The sequence below is a fragment of the Pterocles gutturalis genome, unplaced genomic scaffold (genome assembly GCF_000699245.1).
Source record: "Pterocles gutturalis isolate BGI_N339 unplaced genomic scaffold, ASM69924v1 scaffold5449, whole genome shotgun sequence".
Taxonomy (NCBI): domain Eukaryota; kingdom Metazoa; phylum Chordata; class Aves; order Pterocliformes; family Pteroclidae; genus Pterocles; species Pterocles gutturalis.
In genome coordinates, this window is record NW_010127994.1 from 10,289 (window position 1) to 30,576 (window position 20,288).

Sequence of the window (20,288 nt, forward strand, 5' to 3'; positions counted from 1 at the left end):
TCTTTAACTACAGTTAAGAATTTCATTTAGAAGAATGGTCTTCCTTGAGAAGTGTTCTGTGACCCTGAGGTGTCTTTACTAAATTGATAAAGTTTGCTTTAAGAGGTATTAGAGCATGTGTAATTACATTTACTCCCTGTAGAACATGCTGCTTTTAATGTGGAACTCATCGTGATATTGTCTTTTCACCTAGGTTTTTTGAGGTTTATCTTGAAATTCTTCACTGTCATTTCTGGTCTTTCCTGACCTGAATAATTGTGTGTTGTCTACAGACTTTGCCACCTCATTGTTCATCTTCTTTTCCAGACCGAGAATAAATGTAATAACACAGAACTGAGTTTACCAAACCTTTTTCCTGGTGTGGAAAAAAAAAAGGACGTCAGTTGGACTACTCAGATGATTTGATAAATTCTTTCTGTTTAGATTTCAACAGACAAAAGACCTAGATTGCTGCTACTTTTTTTCTATACAAAAACCAGAACAAAACTAAAGCTTTACCAAATTGTCTTTCAGACCCTGTCCAGAAGAATTTCAAATCCCTATTTGGAAACTCCTTCAAACAAGGTACTTGTCAAGCTTCTTTTAAATTCAATTTATCAAATAATGTATTAGGAATCTTTTTGCTATGGTTCAACCTCTTAATCATAGCTTTGAAGACATTTGTGAATGTGGCCTGCAGTTAAATCCAGTTAACAAGTTATAATTTGTGTGTGTTAGAAATTGTCTACTTTTTTTACTGAATTTGCAAACTGAATTGTTGTAAATTCCAATGTGCACTTGCTTCCCAGCCATTTAAAGGATTGCCAGTGTTTAGTTTACATTTGCAATATTTGAGAGCTCTGGCTTTGCATCTCACAAGACTTTACTCAGAACTATTTCATATTCCTTGACAGATTCCTAAACACAGGAAACAACAACAACAACAACAAAGTGAAACTCCAGCATTGTTTTTCTTTTAAGTTAGTTATTGGTGTTACTGATGTGTTTTGCTGGGAGGAAACATCACAACAGAAGCATGAGTTAAATTCATCAGTAAGGAGTGGTATGCAGAGGCCAGGTGGAACATGGTTTTATGGAAGATGGAGTTGGGTCCTGTTTTGGTAGACATATCTGCAGCCTTGAGGTGCAAGGTAGAAATCAGGTGTGGGGGAAGTCAGATGTGTGTCCATTCTGAAAGACCACATCCTCCTGGCAAGGTACGGATGAACTGAACTGTAGCTGTCATAGGAGACCTTCAAAATTTCTGAACAAAAAGAAAAAACTATGAAATTATGTTTCAATGTGTATTAGGCTTGTATTAAATTATTTAACTCAAATATATGTGGAATAATGTTTAATTATTAAATTTTTTCTTTGCTAGAATAACACATTTTAATTTGAACTTGTCTGTTGTTCACAGGTAAAGCTGACAGACAGTAAAATGTCTGCTTTTCTAAGGCAACAAATCTAAAAGTAGTCCAGCTTGTGGGGGCATCTGCAACCCACAATACAACTGGGTATGGCAGAAGTTGGGGTGCATTTCTTTTGAGGCTTTGACTGCTTGCTTTTTGGTTAGCTGGGGAGAAGGCATTGCTCAGAGGGAGAGAGTGGACGGTGGCAAGGCAATTTACTACAGCAGGAATAAATCCCTGTTTGTCACAGTTTTCAATTTCTCTTTTCATTCAGATTTATGGAGAAAGTTCTTCCTGTGCTGGGAGAGCTCTCAGGAATATTTTTACTCTACAAGCGTCTGACCTGATTAAAGACAGGGTGTACCTTAGTGGCATTTGCAGGTAACCTGAGTTCATTCATTTTAATCAACTGGATGGGTTTTATTTGCATTCATCTATGCCCTGATTTGACAAGAGTAAATTCTGAGAGTGAGATTCTGTATGTTGCTAAGAATTGAAAATATTTTCTAAAAAAATTCTTTGAAGTCTCCTGTATGTTAATATATTTTCTTATGTTACTTTGTCAGTTGTCAGAAAGCAGCAGTGGCCTGATTGTATGTCCAGTAATTTAATTTCTTATGATTTCATATACAATTGTGTTTGTTTTTTGTTGAAAAGAAGCTTATTAAATTCAGCCCTGGTATGGAGTTATAAAAGAGATTAATTGGATTCCTAAGATTTAGTTACACAGTGATTTTTGCATGTAATTTATGGAATATTTCTGTAATGAAGTGGTTTTCAATTTGTGTTGCATTACAGCATAAATGCTTCCCCCTATTTTCAATTATGCCAAAATGTGCAGGTCTCTATTATAGCATGATTCATTCATATCCATGTTTAAGAAAAAAGCCACAACTTCTTTTTTTTATGATTTAAAAAAGATAAGTTTACCAATAATGTGAAAGATGAAGTACATCCTAGAGCAACACTCAAGGTCTTATATACTGTGTAGCTGTATTGCTTATGCCTACGCTCAGAAAGGAAATAAAATCCTGAGGCTAAAAGCTGGATTTTATTTAGCTCTTATACATCTTTGGGTGACTGACTGCATGCAGCACAAATTGATGAAAATATTACATATTGTAAAGTGTGCCACATGGATTAGGTATGTAAGGGAACTTACTCATCTAACACAAGTTTCCTCATTGTAACTAAGGGCATCCCCTGAGACTTGCCAGAATAATTTCTTCCCTTGAAATGAACAGGATTACAAAAATTAGTAATTGACACAAAGGGTTTGCCCTGCTGAGCAAAAGGATGCACTTTTAATAGCTTTAAAAAAATAGCTCTCTATTGTAAAAGAGAATTTTAACATTACTGTAGTGTCAGAAGTGATGTTTTGCTTATTTTCAGGAGAAGCTGTGTTGGATCGGAACTGGTAGACTGGCTTTTGGAGCAGTGTCCTTTTGTTAAGTGCAGATCTACAGCAGTTGGAGTGTGGCAGCTCCTCCTGGATATGGGCATTATATTATCAGGTCAGTCTTGAGAGTATTTCTAGCATGAGGAAGGCTATCAGTTTCTTCTGCATGGGATAAGACTCACATATTTGATGGGACAGGAAGGGGGGAAAGAAAAAAAATGCAGATTGATCCGTATTTCTTGACAGATGTTTATTTTACTATCTCTTCGGTAGGCTCACCTCTGTGACCTTTCATTTCATATATACCAAAGACTAATCTCTTTTTTTAGGCAATATCTTTCCTTTTGCTTTTGCAAGTCTGTTCCCTATTACTTAGTTGCAGATAGCATGTGTGTCTTTTCCAGCCTCTTTTTTTCCTCTTTAAGCTCTTTTGGGTTTTTCACAAGACAGCAGCTGTTTAGTCACTGCAGATCATGGCTTTGCCAGATGACTTCTCCAGCTATTAGTGATTTTCACTTCCTCTCTCTTTTTCATAGTTTTAGATTACAATGGACTGAGAGAGGATTCAGCTCCTTGAGATGGTGGTGATGCCAGATTCTACTTGGCCGTCCCCACCTTCCCCACCAAATTTAGGGGTTTGGTCCAGCTACTGTGGTTGGTGATAATTACACTGGTAACCAACCTCTGGAAATCTGATGGACTTTACTTTGTAGCTGGGACTGCTTAGGTAGCTCAGAACATATCCCTGCTTAGGTAGCTCAGAGAGACCCCCATGGAGTCTGTGCTATACACTTAACTTTCCATTTTGTGAAAAATTGAGGTGTTATGAAAGATTTCTGCTTATGTATGCTGACAGTATACTTAAAGGTTTTCTTCTGCTCCAACTACACTGACAGTATGTCTGATCATGCAGCCTCAATCATTCATCCAAGGGCTGAATGACTCTTCCAGCAGGAGCTTGTGCTTTTGGCTTTGGACCCTGTCCTTTGATCCCAGTTCAATCCCGGTTATGCCAGGGAAAACGACAGCTGTTGTACTGGCACATCATCTTACCCAGGTCTAGTCTACAAATCCAGTAGCCCTGAATTTGAGGAGAAGCCAGGATAATGATGGTATGCATCCCCATTATTGAACTTTGTTTACTAGTGCCTGGCTATTAGTGAGAACAGATTAGCAGCCAATGGAAATCGAGGCTCAGAAATCTTATAAGTAGAAAGTTTTTATCTCCTAACTCTGAACTGATTCCAAAATTGATTAAATACTCAGCAGTCATAATGCTTGAATTTCAGGAGTGGTGAGATCTTCAAATTGAAGTTTGGGGGTTGTCCTGTTTGGACTCACTGAGTTAATACAAGAGGGCAGGCTTGCTTCTGTGCTGAGTTTGCAAACATTTTGCCCTGTGTGGTGGTGCAACTCAGCGTTACAGTCAAGTGCAACACAGAATGTGGTGGGGGCACAGAACCTTTACATGGTAAAGGTTTAAAGGCTATCTAATGTTATTTTTTCTAACAGTGGACAGACAACTCTATTTTCAAGACACTCATGCTTTCTACCAGTTCTCAGCCGATGAATGTACCTGCCTTTTCTGTGAATATGAGAAAGAGGAAGGATGGAAGAATGGAGTAAAGCTCCTACTTCAACTACTGCCATTGTCTCCTCCCAGGATTGACATGTGTAATCTGTAAGTGTGCCTATACATCTGTTTGCAACTTTTTCTCACAGTTTTTTAAGTGGCTGGTTTATAATGACACGTTTTACCCCTAAACCACTGTGCAAATGAGCCAGATTTCTTTTCAGGGTTGACAAAATTTGTAGAGACGGGGTTTTCATCTGAGAAAGTCAGTGTGGGTAGACAAAGTCAGTCAGTGTGGGTAGACAAATGAGGGCATTCAACTTGGGGTTTTTGGCATATTGTGGTTCTTATGCACTAGCTTGCTGACTCTAGCTTGCTATATTACCTGGGCAAATGGCTTTATTATTTTTTTGGTCTCCTCTTACAACTGGAGGTTTGGCATGAACTTGGCAACAGGTATGCTGTGGAGCTGATTGACTAGCAGATCAGATACCTTTGTGCTGTGTCAGATTCAGCTATTGAATAGAGAGGATGGGTAGAAATGTGGTAGCTTCAGTCATCTGATTTTTGTTTGCTACTGCATGTTTGCCAGAGCTCTGTAGTTTCACGTTGTTACTTCTTTTTCAGAACATGCCTTTTAGGAGTTTCACTTCCTGTGTGTCTCCTCTTTCACCTGACTGTTGGATGTTATCATACCCTCTGTGCTCATGCAGCTGTGCCCTAAATGTTGCCTATTTAGAGCAGCTAGAAGGAAACCATAGTTACTTGTGCCACAGTGACAGGCCAAAATATAGGAAAAAGGTGTCAGTGAGAGGTCTGGAGGCTTGTGACCCCTCATGCCTTGGCAAATCTGCAGGAGCTGGCATGGATAGACAAGTTGGGTTAAATTAATTCATTGTCCCTAGCATGATGAATCCTCAAACCTGATACTTATACTGTGGAGAGCTATTACTCTGACAGTACTAGGTTTTAGTCTGATTGATTTCAAAGACAAAGCTTTCTTCTTTAAGTACTTTCCTTCTCTGCATGTTGTATTTTAAAAACACATTCTCTCAAATGTGTCCAATGGAAATATTTTAAAGGAGCACAAAGCCCAAATTCCCTGTAAGCTGTCTCAAGCCCAGCTTCTTAAATTCAGACGTTGATCTGGTAGAAAAAGCATCTCAGTAATTTCTCTGCATGGCTCAGGGCAAAAACTTGATTCTCTAATTCCTGACGCTGTCAACAACCACAAACTGGCACTTCTGAAGTGGGGATTCCCTTGAAAATGCATTTATTTGGTCAGCTTGAGCGAGTGTAGCCAAATGACAAGGACCCCAAATTGGCGAGAGCAGAGGACTGAATGTGATCTTCTAAGCAGATGACTCCTGGGAGAAAAACTTTGAATATTCTTGCAAATAGAAATTATTGTCTTCCAGCCTACTCTGGTGCTAAGCAGTTTGTCTGTCTCCTAAATACCAGGGTGATTTCATCTTGATTTCATTGAGAATTGGGGTTTTTGTCATTATCACTGCAAATCAGGCCACTTTTCATGGTTCATGACTACTTGTACAAAGGCTTTGAATCAAACAGACAGAACAGATAGGTCACACTGATGTGTTACATGAAGGATGCTGGGTAGGAAAATGGTTTGAAAACTTTTTAGGTTCGAGTTAAAAATGTGTCCTGCATGCTGACCTTGGCTGGAGAGTACCACTACTTTACTCCTTTGGAGTTTTATAATTCCAGTGCAACTGTCATTTCTAGTGGAGGATGATCCCTGTCACATGAATTGAGCAATTGTTAACTAATGTACATTTCCAGCTCCTTCCTGCTCACATTATTCAAATTTGAGTTGGATTCCTCTTGGGAATATTGTCACTGAGAAATTATTTTCTGGAGGTTTTACCTGTCAGATTGTGAGGGTGCTTTTTTTTTTCAAAAAAAATATATGTATATATATAGAAGGAATTGAATGTTAAATAACGGTATACTCTCAAGGGAGTGTGGTATTAAAGGGAAAGGAGGCTTTTCTAGGTACAAAATTCTCCATGCTTGATGCAAGTAATACACTGCTAAAACAGAAACTGTAAGGGAATAGATGTGATGAGGTGTTTGTTGAACTTATCTGACCAGGTTAAATAAACCCATATACTCTTTTTCATTAAGAAAGAGGGCAATTCTAAAAACTCTCCTTGCAGTGAATGTTTATCTTTTCTCAAATGTATAAGTTGTTTTGCATACCATTAGAAGCATAGTCTTTCTTGAGCCAAATGAGCTCTGTCTCCTCTGCAGCGGATGGGCTGCAGCCTTGCAGTAGCCTGGGCTGCTGGGTGCATCTGTGAGTTTCTGTGGAGCACCATGGATCTGCTCTCCCAGAAGGAGTCTGTAGACCTGAGCAGGCACTGGCAGCTCTGGGGACTTCCTTCAGCAGCTCTTCTATTAAATAAATGTGGCCTTGTCTCGACTTGCTGTACAGATTTTTGATGGATTTGTATTTGTTTCTGGTCAGTATTAGCAGTGTTACCAAATAATACTATAGTAAGTTCTATGATAAAAATAGCATTCTGAAGCCTGACATGTGCTTATGGCTCCCTGTCACCTTTTGATCTTGACAAATTCCTTAAATTAAACATAACATTGGTGGGAATCTACCATGGAATACAATATGGGACATAGCAGATTTTTAGCAGCTCACACTAAACTGAAGGCTAATGTTGTTATGAGTATTCCACGGGACTGAGCCCCTGTAAATGCTGTCAAAGGAGACGGTGCTGATGCAGAGGCCTCTTGGGGTCAGTAAACACCCTGTGTTAATCACAGCCAATTCTACTTGAATGGAATAGAAGTGGATATTGCAGTAGCCTGGGAAGAAAAGATCTGTATTGAAAGCTGTGCCACAGACTTACTTAAAACCTTGAACAGTCACTTGGGCTCTCATCCAATGTCCCCTGAATTCTTTCCAGTGACTGCAATGGCTTTGTATCAGGTGTTTAATCTCTGTGTGCTTCTATTTCCTTCTTTGTAAATTGAGGTGTTTATAACAACACCTAATTCCCAGAACCACTGGTAGACTCAATGAACATTTCAAGAATGCATGGGGTACCTTAGGCTATCGAAATGTATCCCACAATATTTTAATTATTAGAAGAGGTGTTAACAGGGGATTTTCTTCTTTATCTCATAGGGCTTGTTATTTTATTTTCAGAAGTGTTACACTAAATTCTGTATCTTATGTCCTGAAATCATTTACGTTTTATTAATTTCAGAAGGGTAACCATTCTTAACCGTAGTTTGTTTTTAGTGCAAATAGCCAGGATAGGGTATTCATTTAGTTACTGCCTTATGGTGTTCCTGGAAAGCTTTTGCTGAACGCAAACAGCTCTCAGGTATCCATGGGTCTTTTATTGGCATTGTAGGTGGATTGTAAAGCCAGTATAGAGACAAATGTAGTGACATTACATTGAACAGTTGAAATCCAGGCCCAGGACCACAGGTGTATCTATATTGCTTCCTCAGTCAGCGGGTCGGGAAGCACTGTAATTGCTTTCATGTGGTGTACAGTAATAATTGTGCTGGACCTGACTTGTCTGCATGCAGATCTAGGGCAAGTGTCCCTACATCTCACTCTGCTTAGCACACTACTGAGAGCACGGAGCACTCAGCTGTATAAGCATTAGGCTTGTTTGCCGGGGCTTTGTAGCTCCTGTTTGGTACCAGCCTTACTAAGTCTTAGCTGGCCCCTTTTGAAAAAAACTGGGGTGACATCTGTCCTGAGTCTGTTCCTCAGTATCCATTCTGTCTTACTTTCTTCCATTAGCCTGGGTACCATAATACACTCTTCCTCTCTGATACTGGAGAGCTGACTATAATTTTTAGTATATTAATGGTTTCAGAAGTATTCGATGCTCATATGCAGATTAATACTGGGAGTATTTTTAAATAGAAGATGAAGCAATAAAGGCCCAAGATGAAAATAGCTATGCTATACGCTGTTCTGGGTTTATAGATTGCATCTGTGGCTGTGTCTACTGAGCTGCTATCTTTTTGCTTCCAGCTTAGAAGAATCAGCTCCTAGCCTGGTTCTGAGAGATCAGAAGAGATCAGATGTGTAGGACAACCAAAGAGGTCAGTTATTTTAATCTCATTCCAAATTATAAAGAGAAAGACTGAAAAAAATCATTCTTTGTACATGAAACTGCATTCATTTATTTCCTTTGGGCTGGTTATAACACTATAAATGTTAAATAACATTTTTCTTTGAATAGGAAAAGCAGTTGTGAAAATAACTGTGATTTCTAATCTGAATTACCATTTTGGTCTGAATATGCTTGCCCCAAAATGAATGCATATGTCATTCTGTACTTTCTGACCTTACTTTTTTAATCAGGGAAATAAATTTTTGGACACGGGATGTAAGAACCACAATATGCCAGCTGCATATTCCAGACATGTTGTCAGCTCTCTCCCGAAACACTTCAAGGCATATGAACAATTAAATAATGTAGTCAAAGGCAGAAGCTTCTGTTAATACCTGGGATTTATGTTTATTTCACCAGCTGCAGTTTTGCATATCTGCTGGGTTTGCTAGCATGCCATGCCTCTTGAGTACGACAAAAAGTAAAGATCTCAAGGGCATTTTCTTTTTCTTCTTCCCATAGTAATAACCCTGTCATACTGGTATCTTTCTTCTGATTGTCAATAAACGTTCCGAAAGGCTCACAGAGGTTTTAGTGATGGGAATTAGACTGCTTTAAAGAAAAACACAGTCCTATCTTGTGCTGTCCACAGCAACTTTTGTGTGGCTTCTTCCACGTGGGCCAGACTTCTGTGACAGTTTCTAGAAGGGTTCTTCCTGCACTGCTCCACTTTTGCAAAGACACGTTAAGTCTCTCTGTCTTGTGAGTAACTGTCAAGACGACCTAATAGTGTCCTCAGCCATTGCTTTAGTTTGCTAATTTATGGCTTCTTACATGTATTATTTTCATTTTCACATATTTTTTTAAAATATCAAATCTTGTGTGTCACATGATTTTTATGTTGTCTGCTTTTATCTATGTGAGTTTACATTCCATAGCTGTTGCTCCACACTTTAGCAAAGCTGGGTGGTGGGCAGATGGAAAACTCTTTGCTCTGTTGATGGAGTATGTTTTTAGCAGCAAAATATGCATTCAGATAAGCAACGCTGAGCTAAGAGGGTCATGCATTCTTTGGTTCTTCATCATATTTTTACAGCTGAAGTGTTCTCTCACTGTTTTACGTTAGCCCAATCAAAAGAGCTCTTGACAGCAAGGGACAGAGGGTGTACTCTGTCCTTACTGACACAATTAATTACTGTCATGTTGCAGTCATCATTTTGATGTGGAATCTCAAAAGCACTTTTACATTAGTGCCTGTGGCTACACAGTTCCTTGCTTTACAAGAATCAAAAGATATTGAAACAGAGTGAAAGAAATAATATAACCTTATTTTTATTTTTTAAGGCCTAATGAAAAAATAGAAGATACGGCAGAAACCAACGCTGAAATTCTTGCTCGTCTCACTTCTGCGGTAAGGTCACTGCATCAAAGTTTGTACTGATCATGTTTGAATTATTGTCATGTTTTGGATCCTTTGAAATTAAAGACTTTTAGTGAGTAGGTGTTTGTAATGCAAACTACTTTTTTGTCTCTGAAAGGAAGAAGCCTTACTGAGGTCTTAGTGTGCAATTCCAGAGCTATTAAAATCAGTTCAAGCAAGGACTGCTGCAGTCTGGTCTCTTGTAATCCAAGCTATTCATGGTGCAGGAGATACCAATTTGGAGGATCATGGTGATTTTTCTGCCAGGTAGCTTACACTCAAATCCTCTTGGCCAAATGGACATCAGTGTGAAGACAATGATGGGGTGAGGTTCAAAGGGAGAGTAAGGGCTTCAGCAGCCCTGGTATAGATTATCATAAACTTCTGAGGAGACCCACCTGGGAAGCCTGAGTATCTGGCTTCCCAACTATGTTTATCCTAAATAAATTCCATCCTAATAAGCAACATCTTATTCTGTCTGTGCTAGGATCTGGTGCATCGTGTGTATCTTGTTGTAAGATCATTTCTTGTAATGGAATCAAACATTCTGTGTCAGGTCAGAAGGATGCTTCTGTGTCAGCTTTTCTTTTTTGGAGATTAAATCCCCAAATTTTCCAACCTAAACTGATTGTGAAGATCCAGCCCAAGCAACACTGAAGGAATCTGTGTGCCTAAAATATAAATCACTGTTTCAGCATCTGAAGGCACAGGAAAAACTGTAAGCATGCGTGCACATAAGGTCTAATTATACACTTTTGTAATTCTATGAAACCTATTACTGTTGTAGAGGGTAGAACTCACCCCACCTAAATATAAGTGGCCATATGGCAGGCATCTACATCTGAGCTAGCTTCCCCAGGCACTCTTTAAAGCCAGGGAGCAGAAAGAGGTGCTTTCAGGATGATAAATGTACGATTCATTTTGAAAGTCTACTTTAGGGAAAAAACAGTCATACCCTAGACTCTACTGGTAAGGTATGCACTCTCTATAAAGGGTTTATAGAGCCACTAGCACAGACGCAGGCATCTGTACAAGTTTGGTGAATTCCTCTCTCCACCTCTTGTTCTTTACTGTAGTCTGAATTTTTTTTTTTTTTGTTGGGCTTTCTCTTATTCCCTGCTGCTTTTTTTTACCATGTGTTGTTTCTCTTGTAGACTTTAACTTTTTACATCGACTGCACAATTTCTGAGTTTTCTTTTTTTTTTTTTTTTTTTTGATTCAGACATCTAGAACTAATTAGTTAGGGAAATACACTCTTGGTTTTAAACAATGGATCACAGAAGATAATAAAGATAGCAACGGTGAATGATGGCAAGTCAGAAGGGCAGTGGGGAAAAAACTGCTGAGGTTTCTTTATCGTGTTAATTTGAGCATAATGTATGGAATACACCTCTTTCAAGAGCAGAGTCAGATACAAAAGAGAAGATACTAACTTGGGTGTTTCACTTTTTCTTTATGCTTTATTGTATGATGGAAGAAGCAGAGTGAGTCAAGATAGCTAAGTGGAGTCTATCAAATTATATGCTCATATAATATATTTCACTACAATGAGGCACTGACAATATTGTCAAATGGAAATTGTAAAGCCAGCTGACATGCAAGCAGTGCAAAGTGCCATTTGAAATACGTTTGCATCAGATAATCTTTTTGGTTGTGAATTTTTAAGAAAATGCAAGGATTAGTCCTTGCTTTAAAGAAGCATTCCAGAGCTGTCATGCATCCCATGTCATGTCCCGAAGAGCAGCTTCATATTCAATGTCTAGTCTGCTAAAACAAGAGCACAGTGCGATGGCTATGAGTGTTTCCACTGCAAAGCTCTTACCTTACCTTGTGGTGGGACAGAAGAGAGGATCAGGATGTTAAGGCAGTGTATCTGGGAAACACAGCTTTCTGCTACTTTAAGACATCAGCCAGTACTACTTTTATTTGGAGTCCATCAAACTATCATTACTGGCAATGCAAAAATGTGAACTAGACTCCTCTCTTTCAAAACCCTGCTGTTTAGAGTTTTCTGTTGCAGGATTTCATTTTGAGGTTCTGGAAGAATTGCCACTTTGTCTTTAGATCTGAAGTCCTATTTGGCATATTGACATCTAGAATACTGTTTCGAAGAAGACTACTATAGGCAGAAAAAAGAGTGGGGAGAAAAGTAGGAGTGGTGTGCACTGTCTACTAGGTGCACAGCTGTGCCTTCTATGATAAAATGACCAGATTAATTGATAAGAGAAGAACAGTAGTTGTCATTTAATTTTGAAAAATCTCTACCTTCGTCCTTTGAAGATAAGAAGATTCACCATGTAAATATGCCATTTATATTTAATCAAGCAGAAGTATACACAGGTACCACTCTGTATGCACACATTTGCTCTTTCATATTGCAAAAAGAAAACTGGTTAAGATGTGGTTAACATGCCACAACACTCAAAATGTTCTCTTTCAGACTTTCATACTATTTCTGTGAATACTGTTTGGTAACCTGGCCTTTAAACTGAATCAGTTTTGACATCTGCAATGCTACTCAAAGTGTGATACTATTTAGATGGTGTTAGCTTTGTAGCGACAAGCTATATGTATAAACCAATTTTTTGTATTTAATATCTCAATGTATTATGGTAGGCATAGCTGTTGTTTGAATGTGTGTTTTACTTTGAGTCCACATTATTATCTTCAATGTGATGTGCAACTATTGATTTTTGTCAAAAAGGCAGTAACTGAAATCCTATTAGGAAGAAGTATTATAATGTATAGCATGTGTGCAGTGAGGAATGAATGTTGTACACGGATTTCTGTCAGTGTAACGATGCATAGGAATTGCATGTCCAGCAGAGATGTCAAGTGCATTTATGCTAAAATACACAAAAGCATATAGATTATGAAATCTAGGGACACCAGGCAAATCCAGGAGGATGCTCAGTAGTACCAATTCCTAGTGATTTGAGTGAGTCCTATGAGAGGGAGTTCAGACTGCCAGAATGAAACCTTTGAAGAAGGAACTTTTGCTTCACATTAAGACTAGAGGAATATTTTTTTCTCTTGCTTTAACTGAAGAGTTTTGCCCAGATTAAGTAATATGCCAGCTGCCTTTCTGGCACACATCAAACAATGAGATATTTTGCATCACATAGACAAAATACAGAAAACCAGCCTTTTTATTGTCTGTGATGTTAGTACTGTCTTTCAGACTTGAAAAGTGCCACCTTATAAGCAAAAGTAATGCTACAAATGTAACCGCAGGATGCCACAATGCTGCTTTTTCTTCTCAGAAGATGGGGTTTTCTTTACACTCGTAGAGAGATTTGCATTTTTCAATTGTTTTATTGGGTTAATTGGTACGGTTAGAACTGTTGAAGATTGGAGTGACTCCTAAGGCTAGTCTTGAGATAATGTATTTATTAAATGCTAAAAGATAAAGATGAGACATCAGTGTACTGTTTCTTACTATCAGGAACCTGTAAGAATAGACCAGGACTGGGTCATTGACATTGGTACCTCCTGCTGAGTTTAATGAATGGAGAAGGTCTGAGCGGTTTAGCCAAGAAAAGCTGTGGTGGTGTTATTCAGAAACAACTTGGGCTTTTATTGAAAATCCCACTCTAAATCTAGATAGCTTGTATGTATGACTAGTGTATATTAATTGCTGCAAACAAGCAAGCACACAAGTTGCTTTTCCATAGAAGAACTGTTCTTTCCCATCTCACTTGTAGTTTATACTTACATTAAGCATGATTAACAGTTCTCCAGACATGGGAATGACTGTACAGGAAGGAAGGAAGGGAAGGTAATACTGCCAGCTTGCACAATTGTGCTGGAAACAGGATGACATTTAAGAAAACTGTGTCACTGTGTTAGTATTTTCCTGCTTGGGGTGGCAGAAAACTCCGTCCCTCTCAGTGGGCAGCATCAAGGAGCAGAAAAAAATCCTTGTACCTTGCAAGGACAGCAAAAAAATCTCCCTGGTCCTTTGCCACAAGGGAAGGAAGGATGCAAGCGGAGGAAGGATGTGGCCTCTGCTATGACTGACTGCCTTCTGCCACGTACATTGTGTACTGCTGGCTGGCTGCTGAGTGGATGCTGGAGTTACCATTGTACTGAGATGTCCTGGGTGATTTTGTCTGTCTTTCTGCTTGACCAATATAACGTTAACTATTAATGGTTTACATTTTCAAACTTCAGAGTCATGAGAGTGGGATGTTGACAGTTGTTAGTAATTGTATTGCTTCAGGGATCCTTCCTGGGCTTTGTGACTTATTCTGATCATACCACGTCTTGTGAATGATGTTTTAAATGTCACATGCTCTCAGAAACTGGATGTCAAAACTCCCACTGCAGAATAGCCTTGAGATTTGTATAGGTCTGTTAGACAAGATGGCTAGTATGCACTGCAGGAGTCTTTGTACAAAGAGATAAGACAATCCCTAGAAAAATAGTTGGAATGTCCCATAATTTTTTTTAATACTAAAGACAGGCTGTCTTGGGAAAATGGGGGAAGTTGGAAGAAGCTGGGAGGTGTACAGACAAGTCTGAGAGTGTGGATGGGACAGAGAAAGGGAAGAACTGAGATGTATGCAGGAGAGAGTGTCTGGGGTGTTGTAAGTCAAGTGCAAGGCACTTGAAGCAGCTGCAATGGGACAGATGATGGCAGTGAGGAAGTATGAAGCATAAAAATAATGCATAAAACAGAATTTTACTGATAGAAAAAGAAACAGACTCTGGCAGAGAAGTTGATGTAGAGTTGAGGTGGCTAAAGGGACAGTAGCTGATTATGTAGAGATTATAGGGAAAATACAAAGAATACAGAGACGAGGCTTCGGAAGGGAGCTGGCTAGCATGGCAGGGCTGTTTCATCACAAGCTAGTGAGATAGCTTGTAAATCTGGAAATCAGATAGGTCTTACTCCTGCATGTTCATCTGAAGCTATATTTTGGTCCTGAATTACTCAGACATGCTATTAGGAGAGATTGTTTCCTCCTGAAAGCTGCAAAAAGTGAATGTCAATTATATATGTGAACCTCAGCCAAACCTCAGCATGGGGAACCCGCTTATCCAGGAGTCACACAATAAATCCAGCATTACAGTGTGCTCAGCAGACACAAACCAAACATTTAACAAGGAAAGGAAGAAGCTTCAAGTGTGCGCTTGTGAAAGAGAGATGCTGTGCCAATAAATGACAGGTTGGTCTACTGAATTGCCCACTCTCTAAGGAATGTGCAGCATTTACATGAAATTAAAAAAAAAAAAAATAGTTGTCACAGAATTCCCAGCTGAAGAGGAAATAGATTTGCTAGGAAAAGTGATGGTAGCTTCAAAACCAAGTACCTGCATAATTCCATTTGCAGTTGACTGCTACAAAGGATTGATAGCCAGTATCTTACTAGTGTTGCATTTTGTTTTGTTTGACTGTGCCACTAACTGTAACCATCCTTCAATTTCCTGGTATTTTAGGTACAGAGAGAACTAGCTGCTGTCATTGCCTTGAAAGCAAGGAAGTCAGGTGAGTTGGGCTGGACTTTAGAGGGGGTTTTGTAACGCTGTTCCTTTTTGTCATTTATTGAAGTATTTGAATTGTTGTTGCTGTTTTATTAACATGGGGAAGCAAAGATAGCAGACCTTGTTTCTCTCTTGTTGGAAGATCTGTGTATATAGCACAAAGCAATTACTGTCAAGCTTCACTCCCCCAGCTCATCACACCTAATGACCTAGCTGATAAAATCAGAGTGTTACAGTTCAATGTGAACTTGGGTTTCTTTCTGGACAAGATCACTGTTTTCTCTGGTCTTGCACTTTATAAAATAAGGTTATGTCTTTATTTGACTCACATTTAAGACAAATAAATTGATAATTTTCTTTTATGACTATCTTCCCTGTTTTTTACCTGCCCAGTCAAGTGTATTTCTTTATGTGAAAGCAAAAGGACAACTTAATGCATGAAGGTGTTCTTTGTTGAAGACTTGTTTGTACATCCGTATAGCTGTAGAGGCATAAGAAGTCTCTGTTATCAAGGCAGTAGAAGAGGAAAGGCAAGAGGATATTTGAAAGGTTCTGATAGTATAAGCTTTTACAGCAAATGCTGGTGATACAGTGCAAAGGCACTGAAATATGTGGTCATCTTAGCTCCATCAGGGTTTGGTGTCACAGCCACTTTCAGAAGGTATGTGCATTGCTGAGCTGGAGTGGAAACAAGGGAGCTGTGTTTTCTGGGCACTGCATGGGAACTAACAAAACCTACTTGGCCAGACCTGACTCTGTGCAGAGTTAACTCTCTGGTGTCTTCATGTATAGTGCAGTTAATCTGCAGCAAGGGCAAACTGCATATGGTGAAGTGAGAGTTAATATATTTCCAGAGTAAAACAGAGGCAGAGTTGTCTTAAATTATTGGCATGTTCCCAAAGCCATTGAGGTCTGAGCATCTCTTGTGATCTTCTGTGATTCTCATAGAAATTGAGATCACGGATCTTGCACTTTTTGAGCTATTTTCTGACTTGTTAATAATCTGTCTGTCTGTGGCTTCCAAATACAGCACAAAAGTTATTACAGGCAACATATGCACTACACGTGACATGACATCTTAGACTGGAGGCACCAAGAAGATGTAGCTGGCATATCTATAAAGATTTCTTTGTGAAAATTTAAGTAAGTATTATACAAATATTATGCTGGAAATATAAGCACCCGTAGGTTATGTCCACAGTTGTCTGTAAATGTAAATCTGTAGAAAGTAAACACAAATCTAAGTGTGAGTTCAGACCTAAATTGCTTCTGTGTAACAGCTTTGCTTATGAAACTGAAGTAGTTTACGACATTAACACCCCTCAGCTGCTTCCCTTACCTAGTATCACCCCAGTCCCACCTGAATTATAATGTCTGAACATGGAAATGCTTCTGCTCTGGTTCAGTGCAGAGAAAACCAGGCTATTTGAAGGAAGGGCTCAAGGTAACCTTTTGTTTTGCTGTAAAACAGGCTAAGAGCATGGTGCCATGTACCTTTTTACTTAGTGCTTATACAGTTGTAAGAAATCTCTTATTCCCTGCTTCTCAGCAGTTGTCGGCAAATATTACTGCTATTGGCAATAAATAAAAACTCCATTCTCCAAAAGAGTTGATTTTAACCTGAATTAGCCTCTCATTTCCTTTCAGTGGATGGCTACATAAGAGGTTGTGTCAGGAGAAGATGGGATGGGGTTGGATTAGGAATGAGCTGCAGGAGATGAAAATGTGAAAGGAGAGTGGCTCTTGGAGTCTCCTTTATACTAGTGTAATGCTATTGGCAATAAATAAAAACTCCATTCTCCAAAAGAGTTGATTTTAACCTGAATTAGCCTCTCATTTCCTTTCAGTGGATGGCTACATAAGAGGTTGTGTCAGGAGAAGATGGGATGGGGTTGGATTAGGAATGAGCTGCAGGAGATGAAAATGTGAAAGGAGAGTGGCTCTTGGAGTCTCCTTTATACTAGTGTAATTGCAACCCACAGTGAGCAGGTAGAAATACTTTAGTCAAAAATCATAACCTTAAATAAACAAAACTCCTTATAGAGCTTTGAAGTGCTGACCAGCCTTTCCTAATACATTAATGTAAACACTTAAAATATCAGTTTAGGTCTGAATGAAAGATACCTCTTCAGTCAGTTTAACTAGTGCATGCTTGTTGGTGAAATTTGCGTTATCTTTATGCCTCATCTTGGATGACTGTGAAAAATGGCTTCATGATCAGGCATAACTGTAAGGTCTAATTTAAGTTAATGCCTTTGCTACAGTAGGAGCTGAATAAATTAGGGTTGTTGATTAGGCTTCTTTATTTTATTGCTGATGGTTAAATTCACAGCGTAGCAGTTACTGGTAGCAATCAAGCTATGGTATGCTGTGCCTGGTGAAGTGAAGCATAATTCAGAGAAAGTATTATTGGACCTAAAAGCCACAGCATCTTTCAAAGATATTGTTCTTCTCACGCTTTCCAAGACTCCATATAATTCCAGGAAATAAACCAACAAAGATTAGACAAAGAGTTTATTTTGGCATGAAAAGAGTGGAACATGGCTATTGGGCCAGCTGCCCTGGGTGGCTTCCAGGCTGGTGTGAACAGTGTGGGCGCCTGGCTCATCCACCCTGGGATTCACGACTGGGGAGGGCAGGCAACGGGCATGGTCCTAACCTGCTGGCTAGAACCTGCCTGCAGTGGGTAATTGGTTCATTTACCAAAAGCTTTCCTGATGATTGGCAACCCAAATCGAAAAGCTGTTATGCAGAAGTTCCTGTACTGCTTTTGATTGTTTGGTGGTTTTTAAACTACAGTGTTTCAAAATATTTCCTCTAGATAGCTGGTTAGCAGTACCAGTAAGAGAAAAAAAAAAAGAGTATTTTTGCTTAATGCAAGCACTTTGCATTTTGTCCCTGAATTACTTTAATTTCTGGATACACCTCTGCCCTTAGAGAGGCGCTTCACAGTGATTTAATTGTACTAGAAAAACTGGCTGATTAAAGCTTTCATATTGCTTGTCTAGGACTGTTGTTGTAATCACCAGCTTACACTGCATGAAAAGTGCTGTACAAGCACGCAAACACCACAGCTCCTTCTGCAAGAGGTGAAGAGGGTCCACCTAGGAAGGTTCGCTGTGCTTGAAGGGGGAGAAACATTGCCTTTGATTACTGAGGTGAAACAGTTTATTTTTGTTTAAAGGAAACTTAGGTTTGCTATATAGTGGTAGAAGAGGTTCTATATATGAAAAATAGTAATTACAGCTATTTCAGTTCTTGGGACAGAATGGTTGTTTCAGAAATTTAGACACTGCATCTACTGACAAAATGCTTTGGAAATCAACGTAGTCACTGAGCCTGCTGTGAGTAGGCAGAGTATCAGATTTTTGCTAGTACAGGATCTGACTTGATGAAGAATGTCAGATACCAGAAAATAAATAGTAGAGTGTGGGAGAGAATGCCTTTCCTCGAGAGGTGTTCTTCTGTTTTTATTGTGGGGTGGAAGAATAGGAGAAACACATAAAACTGACAGATGGTGAAGGAAAAGTGCAGAACCTGAAAAATCAAAAACTTCTGCGCTGTGGAAAAAAGCTCTGTGTTCATATTTCAGATGTGTACTGCATGTATACCGCTCTGATAGCAAGGCATACGCTGACAGGTACTTGAGAGCCCTCAAGCAGGGGGAGTTCAGCATTTTTAGCTTCTTTGCAAATAAAACTAAAAAAAGGGTAAAAGTAATGTCTGTAATGCTGAAGCTTTGGTGGACCTCAGTAACACTGTTGACTAGAAAGAACATTTATATTTCATTAGAATAAAGCTCTCATTATAAAGGTGACCGAAGAGGGGAAAATGAGCTTGTGCACTTCTCTGTGGTTTATAAAAATGCATTAAAATAGTTCTTGCTTAACTTTAGAAAAAAAATAGATTAAATGCTGTCTTCTCTGGTTTGGTAGAAGATCTTGGGGAAGCAAGTAAGTAGAACAAAAGAGAATTTTGTTTTTAATTGTAGGCACTTGGCATTAGAATTGTTGTATTTATTTATACCTTGCTTCCTTCTGATGGCTTCTGCAAATGCACTGAAACATAACAGAAGTGCAGCCTCTAGTCTGAAGGTTTACAAGGGTTGGCATTTATCTCAATTGTTTGTCATGGCTCATGACATGTTTCTTATGTGTTAGAGATGGTAACTAAAACAAGGATAAAAGGCAGCAAATAGCCTAAGGCTGGAGGCTTTAGCTGGTGGCATAGCTACACAGCTACACCTGAATGGATCAAAATCTGTCAGGCAGATGCTCAGAATTGGTGTTAATCCCATCCACAAATAAGATGCCTTGCACTTCTGCACCTGAACCCAGCTGTACCCCATGGCATTGCCCTACAAATTCCTTTAACATTTTATCCAGAGGAATTTCTATATCTTTAGTTGTGTAGAGTGCCATTAGCAGGCTCTGATCCTTGTGTTTCTGAATACAGGAGCTAGTTAAGATGATATCTGACAGAGTATTGATGAGGTAGGAAGCGGACAACAGCAGCTTCTCCCCAGGACTTGTGGAGCAGCGGAGCAGCAGCAGGGCTGTGGGTGCTGTGAAGGTCAGGGCAGCCACCACAAAAGCCCTAGCACTTGTGTGTGGTTTTGCTCCCTCTTAAGAACAATATTCAAGTTTCCACAATATAGTTAAATACTTTTTAGTCATGCATTCTTAAATTGACAAGCTGTGATGGGTTAGCCCTTGGCTGGGGGCCAAACCACACACCCGCTCACACAATTCCTGCCCCCCACATGAGTACTGGGGAGAAAATTAAAGAGGTAAAGGGAAAAAAAGGACTCGTGGGTTGAGATAAGGACAATTTAGTAACTAAACTACAATAATATTGAAAATAATACTATATACAAATATACAAATGAGTGATACACAGT

At 39.2% G+C, this 20,288-nt stretch overlaps 1 protein-coding gene across 1 annotated transcript in view; it reads left to right on the plus strand.

The window, feature by feature from the left end:
* Positions 1-1,079: 1,079 nt before the first annotated feature.
* LOC104466124 (rap guanine nucleotide exchange factor 5-like) overlaps positions 1,080-20,288 on the plus strand; it is a gene marked incomplete at its 3' end in the record, with an annotated part of 37,008 nt that continues 17,799 nt past the window's right edge. The window contains exons 1-6 of the mRNA XM_010079454.1: positions 1,080-1,196; positions 1,666-1,772; positions 2,784-2,905; positions 4,303-4,471; positions 9,826-9,892; positions 15,344-15,392. Coding sequence (XP_010077756.1) covers positions 1,080-1,196; positions 1,666-1,772; positions 2,784-2,905; positions 4,303-4,471; positions 9,826-9,892; positions 15,344-15,392 — 631 coding nt within the window. The remainder of the gene's footprint in view (positions 1,197-1,665; positions 1,773-2,783; positions 2,906-4,302; positions 4,472-9,825; positions 9,893-15,343; positions 15,393-20,288) is intronic.